Below are 7,034 nucleotides of genomic sequence, written 5' to 3' on the forward strand. Positions count from 1 at the left end.
CAATATATGAAAATAATTAAATAATATTTTTACATATTTACGTTGGGTTTCTTTTTAGAATTTTTTTTTTAAACAAATGTCCTGATTTACCCGAACCAACTCAACCCAAATATTTTATGGTTGGGTTGGGTTGGATTCATTTTTTTAATAAGAGTTATTTGGGTTGAAGAAATTTACAATACGAATAATTGAATTGGGTCTAAAAAATTTTTGAATCCAATCCATGAACATAATACAACTATATGATATCTTTCAAAAGTACTTCTCACACGGCTTTAGCTTGTCAGGTATCAACTCAGTTGGGCCTCCAAAGCCCACGTACTTATTTTTACAATTGGATTTTTTTACTTATAATGCCATCTTGCTTTTTACTTGGATTCACAAGACAAATAATAAATTTTAGGGAAATTAAGCATTTTTTTAAAATAAAAGTATTAATTAAAAAATGTCCAAAATACCTATGTAAACTAAAATTGATAAAAAAAAAAAACATTAGAATCTAAAATAAATCCAAAAAGAATTTAACTAATGCAAATACACTATATTTAAGTATTTTACAGGTCATTACAAGTAAATACATATATATAAAAAAATAATAAAAAAATAGATGGATGAAAGACTATAGTGTATTTTGTATCAGCAATTGCTTGTTAGCAATACTTAAAGATATACGAAACGAAAAAAAAAAAAAAAAAAAACAAAGAATAAGAAATAGATGGATAAAAAAATAGATTAATATGAGCACATTTTGAAGGGAAGCAACCAAGGAGATTGCAGCTTGTTGAGATGAAAAAGATAGGTTGAAGCTTGTTGGCAATCGACAATCGGTGACAGCATCACAGAGAAGAAGAAACGATTGAAGAGGAAAAAACAAAGATGAGAGTTGCATGGCTACCAATCGGAGATTCATGAACGAAGAAAAAAACGAACTAAAAAGGGAGGAAAATATATTTGAACGACTTACGGGTGATGTTCACTTGCAACCATGGAAAAATAACATAATGGAAAGAGAGAAAGATAGGGTTACGTTTTTTTTTTTTTTTTGTTATCTAAATTCAATTAAAATTTATTGGGTTTCTTAAAAAATAAATCTATGCTATTTAATTATTATATATATATATATATATATATATATATACTCTTATCATTTTCTCTCTCAAACAAAATTTTCTGATTCCAAATCTTTTATTAGTTTAAATCTAAAAATTTTCAATCCCCTATCTAATACATTTAAATTAATTATCTTCTCAATTATATTAATTTTGCCACTAAAATACAACAAAATCCAATAGTTTATGATAATTAATTTAAATTCACCTAATAATATGTATAAACAAACGGAAAAAAAAAAGGATTTAGATAAAATCTGAATCTTGTAATAAAAAAATTAAAGAAATAAAAAAAATAGTTTGGTAAAATCAAACCTGCAAAGAAAAGATAGGTACGAAAGAGATATTTAGGTACAAAAATCAGGGGGAAATTATTTGTTTAAATCGAAAAATATTTAAGATGTAGGATTTTATTTATTTAGTTTTTTTTTTTATTAGAATACGTTTAAAATGTGATCACTCACGGTTTTACAAAAACCCATTGAGAACAAATTAAAAAAAAAGTTGAAAAATATAGCTCACATGCTTTCCAATCGTTTTACTAAAATTTTTATTAATTTTCGATTTTGCTATTTTTTCAATCGAAAACTAAAATCTTCATCCGATTCCTTCCAAAAAGACACAAAGACAGGCCAAGGCCCAAACTCAGGCCCAATACGAGTAACTCAAATCATGTAAGGTCTACGCCACTAATTCGGCGCATATTAGCTCCCGCCACTACCAACAGAACCCCTTCCAATAATTTCAGTAGTTTCAATTTTAATTAAATATTACACACACACACACAAAGAAAAAAAAAAAAAAAAAAAATCAATTGAGTTCAATTCTCCACCCTCTCCTCCAGTTCTAGGGCTCCCTCCAACTCCACTCTCACCTTTCTTCTTCTTCTTCTTCTTCTTCTATTTGTGTGCTGTCCTAATTCTTCACAATACCCATTCTTTTCCATTTCTTCTCCTTTTTCACCTTCTTGTTGAAGCATCAAAATCTAAAATTCCAGGCCCTGTTTCGGCTCTGGATTCGGATTACCAATGGTGAAGACTTCCAAGTCCATCCAGGAACGCTTCGAAGACGACGCCAACGGTATCTCTCTCTCTCTCTTTCTCTCCATTTAATTTCTGGGTTTTGAATTTAATCCTTAGTAGTTTTTATTATTATGATTATAATTTTTTAATTTAAAGAAATGAAATGATTCGTGGGTTTCAATGTGTTTGGTGATGTTTAATCTTTTGTTTGTTAGAAGAATTGGGAGTGAAGATTGAGGGGAAGAGTGGGGAGAACAAGGCGAGTGGTCATCGGTCTAAACACTCCGAGACTGAGCAGCGAAGGAGGAGTAAAATTAATGAAAGGTATGTTGCTGCTGCTTACTGCTTTTACTTAAATTTCTACTTCAAATGTGTATTCCTCTTCTAATCCTATTGTAATTTGATCAATCTTTGAAATCCGTTTAGATCACAGATATTGTTCTTTGCATATCTGAAATTTGTATTCAATTCAATAATTTGTATATAGAAACTAAAAGTAAATAATTATTTAATTAAATATAAAAGATCAATTAAATTTAACATTAATTAATTTATTGTCATGTTAATTGATTATTTAATTAATTAATAAATAAATAAATACTTTTTAATCAAACATAATTAAGTTAGTTACTAAAAATAATTAAATTAATTAGAATATTGATAATTTACAATAATAATTTATATTAAAATAGTTTAGATAACATAAAATATTAATGATAAAGATATTAGTCGAAATTTTTTAAGTTCAAATAATATATTTATATTTAATAATAAATAATTGATATTAATTTATTTATTAATTAAGCTATATTAGATGGATTTTACAGTTTCCTAGATAATAATATTCTGGATTTTAAAAAGTGAAATTCTATGAAACAAACAGGGATATTAAATGTGTGTCTGAAATTTCATAGGAAAACCTGTAAAACAAACGAGGTCCCGAGAATTTCGCCAATTGTCTTCTGCTTTTGGGCTGATATGAACGGCTTTTTGGTTAATGTAGCATACTGAGGGATGAGTGTATTTCTGTTACCTCGTTTTCCATCTTGTGTAAATGCTGCAAAGGAAGAAAATTATTTTAATTAGAAGTGACATTGATTAAGAAGATTGCCATTTTGTTCAAGTTTTTATTTTCTGACTTTAAAAAATGGCGGCTAGTTCAGAGTTCATTTAAGTCTTTCTTATCCTTTTTTCCCTCGTTTTTGGTAGTCTTATGCTCCTATAGTTAGGTTAGGTGAAAATAAAGTGAAGCGGATTTGTATGGTTTCTCAGCTAAATATATGGGATCATGGGTATTCAGATGTTAGGGCAACTTGAATACATTTTTGTGTTGTTTGAATATTTATTGGAAGTCTGAAAATTTCGCTTAGTTCAGGATTGTTGTATGAACGGTAGCACGTTTACTTGTCACATCCCTGCTTTTCCATAGGATTATTGTATGAAAATCATTTTCTTAGTCCTCTAGATGCTGCAGTATTTCGCTTCTGGAAATGATATGTAAAATTTTTTGCTTGACCTCATGGCTTATTTTCTTTTGAAGAGTTAATGGTTTAGTTTTCAGGGTATTTTCTCTTTTCTGTTTTATATGCCCTTTTGTTGTTGGTTTCTTTTTAGGATCTTGGTGACATTCTCACGTTTTTGTGAAATATTGTGTTCTGATGGGGGCAGATTTCAGATTTTGAGAGACCTCATACCTCAGAATGATCAAAAAAGAGATAAGGCTTCATTCTTGTTAGAGGTATGTTTCACATATTTGTAGAGAATTACTAGGGACAATGAGAGATCCCTTGTTTACTAGACGAATTAATCTTTAATATGTATTTGAACTTCAGGTAATTGAGTACATTCAATTTTTACAAGAGAAGTTAAATATGTACGAAGGGTCATGCCAAGGATGGAGTTCAGAGCCTTCAAAATTGATGCCATGGGTATAATCTTCTTGACTGACTTTTGTTTTCACTTTTTCATTGACCAGCTTGGTGACTTCCTTGCTTCTTTTTTCTGGAAATTCAGTTAGAAAGGTGGTTTAATCATGCTTTTCATGTAAGAAATCCTTTTACACTATTATTCTTTCTGTTGGGATTATGAAAGTCATCGATGACCTTGTAACTCCTCTTATTAATTAATGAAACTGTGAACAAACTCTTAAAAGCTACACTGGCATGTTTGCCCTCCAAACTCTGTGGAAAAATCTTGTAATTTGTCTAATTGAATTCTGACAGAAGAATTATAGAGCTGCTGATAACTATGTTGATCATTCTCAAGTGGTAAAGCGGGGTTCCAATCATGAGAGTGCTGTCAATTTCTCCCAAGCAATTGTAACAAATGTGCCGAATGTGATGGATGCTGACTTGGGTCCTGCTGCAGTATTGAATGCAGTGGATCATACACTTGTCTCTGCTACGCAAGGACTCCCCATGAGCATGCATACACAACCAATTGTATTTGACCCGGTTGGAAGAAGTAGTTTATCAACAGAATCTTTGGACGAACCTGTGTCAGGATCAGAGAACATCTCTTCCAAGACCCAGACTGAATTGTTGCAGGGTAGAACCTGTACCACCACAGGTTTTCTGAACCATGCTGTTAGTGATCAGGAGGATCTAACCGTGGAAAGTGAACTGGAGAGTATCTCAGGTGCCTATTCCCATGGGTGAGGATCTGCCATGAGTTTTATGTGATTTGTGTCTGATCTTTGTGATATAAAATATGAAAGATACAGTTTCTTTCCCTCTTTTAGCTAAATTCACATATCTTCACCGTAATCGTGAAAATGCGTAGTTGCCTGGTTGAGGCAGTTAATTGATTTGAGAAAGTGGAAAGAGGCTTTTTATGTAATTACCAGCCCTATTTTCCCCCATAAATGTTCTTATAAAGCTTGAATTGTTCTGAAATGTAATTTAATCCCTGTTATCTTTTAGCTCTTTAGTTTTCTTCTGTTATATGATTGACATAGTTTCTGTATTGAGCAGGTTACTAAGTACCTTGACCCAGGCCCTGCAGGCTTCAGGCATTGATTTGTCACAGACCAACATCTCAGTGAAAGTAGATGTTGGAAAACGAGGAAACAGAGCGATGTCCCTATCAGAGGTTCATATCCTTCACCTTGGTCTTTTGAAGTCTTTTTTTTCTGGTGGCTAGTTTTATTGATGTACTGCTGTTTCTCCTGTTATATGACCCATTATTTCACCAGGATGAAAAAAAACAATCTTTGAACAATCAAGTAATGACACAGAATATTCATGGCTGCTTTAACGAGGACTCGGAACAAGCTCACAAGAAGCTTAGAACAGGGGTTTAGTGTGTTACTTTGTTCTTCTTTATAAATGTGCCTCCTTTGTTCTCTTCCATCCCTGAGTGTGATATTATTTAATTTTTTTTGTTCTTAAATGGATGGTGTTTTGGGGGTTAATCTTGGCCATTTTTTTTCCAGGTCATGGTCTGTTAGCAACTGGGATTTCTTTGATTGTACATGTCTTTCTCCTTGGTCCTAGTTGCATGGATATAAGGTTAAGTTTTTTTTTTTTAAAAAAAAAATTTGATATAAGGTTGAGTTATGATAGAAAAGCTTGGATTTTGTTGTAATGTCTTGTACTCTGTAATTTTCCAGATTAATGAGAGCCCCAAGAATATTTTTAGTTGCATGGTTATGAGGTTAGAACATTTCTAGTTCATGATGCTTTTATTTCAGATTGAATATGAACTAAAAGAGTGGAATATGCTTTTATAATGTTTTGGAATATGATTAAAGAGTGGTAACTTAGCAAAAATGAGCAGCTTCTTGTTTTATTTTGAAATTGTAATGATATTATATATGTTTCAAGTGAGTAGATTAAACTTCTTTAAGAAGTATTTTGGTCTTTTATGTATGGCTTTCATACATGAAAGTGCAAGATTGGGATATGATGGGGCGCTATGGGTGTGTCAACGTAGTTGAGATATCTGGGTGCGTCTGTTGTTCCCTTCATCTTATAGTTTCTATTGCTTATTACTTCCCATTGTAATTCAAGCATTAATCTCTTTTCAATTATATCAATGAAAAGTTTTGTTTCCGTTTAAAAAAAAAGGTGCAGGGTTAAAAGATCTTAGGTTCAATTCATGATGACTACCTATCTAGGATTTAATGTTGTAGGATTAGTTGGGTCGTCTCGTCGACTATTGTAAGTTGGTTCGGAGACTTACAAATTAAAAAAAAGGAGAAAAAAAAATAGGTGTGAAAGCGAATGTGTAAGGTAGAGAGATTGGTTAATGTGGTTTTGTTTAGATATGATGATGAAATATCACATTTTCTTGGAGGTTACTTATACTAATAAAGTTACTTTTCTCATGGTTTAAATCTATAGTTATGGTCTTGTTCTTGAACTTGATTAAAGTCTAATTTTTGGTCTTTGAATATTGAGATTTGTTTTATTTTATTGTCATCTTTACTTTCAAAATGTCTATCTTGATCCCCTAAATAACAGTTTTGATCGTAGTTTTGAGTTTTTTCCTTACAATTTCCTTATTTTTATTTCTTGGTCAAATTTAAAAAAACAGAAAAAAAAAAGTTTTTAAAACTGTTGTTTTTTGAAACTTACTTTGGATCTTAAAATTATATTTAGAAGGTAAGTAATAAAATTAAGGAAAACCCGGTGGGAAAAAAGATTATAGGCTTAATAATAATTATTATAATAACTTAAAAAAAAACCCTTCTAAAATGAACTTTTAAAAAAAATTCAATCTTTGATATGGAAATAGGGGATGTATTGGTGCTATTTTCTCACATAAGTCACATAGATAGATACAGGAAAGTGTAAAATACTTATAAAAGTTTCTTAAATACTAGTAAATTATCAGAGAAAATATTTTTTTCCTCTAAAGTTGGGATCTATTTTCAATTTAGTTCCTAAGTTTCGAGATTTGC

At 30.9% G+C, this 7,034-nt stretch overlaps 1 protein-coding gene across 20 annotated transcripts; it reads left to right on the top strand.

Moving 5' to 3' along the window:
* The first annotated feature begins 1,858 nt into the window (after nucleotides 1-1,858).
* On the top strand, nucleotides 1,859-5,775 carry BIM3 (BES1-interacting Myc-like protein 3). Of its 20 annotated transcripts, none has more exons than XR_016527408.1 (9): nucleotides 1,860-2,189; nucleotides 2,347-2,455; nucleotides 3,800-3,869; nucleotides 3,964-4,059; nucleotides 4,354-4,784; nucleotides 5,104-5,221; nucleotides 5,325-5,459; nucleotides 5,565-5,640; nucleotides 5,742-5,775. XR_016527408.1 is itself a non-coding variant. In XM_090310486.1 (8 exons), exons 1-7 carry the CDS (start codon nucleotides 2,138-2,140, stop codon nucleotides 5,430-5,432), a joined length of 984 nt encoding a protein of 327 aa, XP_090166612.1. In that variant the 5' UTR covers nucleotides 1,860-2,137; the 3' UTR covers nucleotides 5,433-5,459; nucleotides 5,565-5,775. The 20 variants fall into 20 exon arrangements, 12 of the variants coding, with proteins under 12 accessions (XP_038878123.1, XP_090166612.1, XP_090166614.1 ...); XR_016527410.1 differs by having other exon boundaries at nucleotides 1,865-2,189; nucleotides 2,350-2,455; XR_016527412.1 differs by having other exon boundaries at nucleotides 1,875-2,189; nucleotides 2,350-2,455; nucleotides 4,357-4,784.
* Nucleotides 5,776-7,034: the final 1,259 nt, after the last annotated feature.

This window comes from Benincasa hispida, chromosome 1 (genome assembly GCF_027475165.1).
Source record: "Benincasa hispida cultivar pf3 chromosome 1, pf3_genome.v1.1, whole genome shotgun sequence".
Taxonomy (NCBI): domain Eukaryota; kingdom Viridiplantae; phylum Streptophyta; class Magnoliopsida; order Cucurbitales; family Cucurbitaceae; genus Benincasa; species Benincasa hispida.

What these genes read in the sequence shown, in the direction of transcription:
- BIM3 (XM_090310483.1), top strand. Translation starts at nt 2,138, where the DNA reads ATGGTGAAGACTTCCAAGTCCATCCAGGAACGCTTCGAAGACGACGCC. An exon ending in AGGCTTCATTCTTGTTAGAG is followed by an intron (nt 3,870 to 3,963) that starts GTATGTTTCACA and finishes TTTGAACTTCAG; the next exon opens with GTAATTGAGTACATTCAATT. An exon ending in TCAGGTGCCTATTCCCATGG is followed by an intron (nt 4,785 to 5,103) that starts GTGAGGATCTGC and finishes TGTATTGAGCAG; the next exon opens with GTTACTAAGTACCTTGACCC.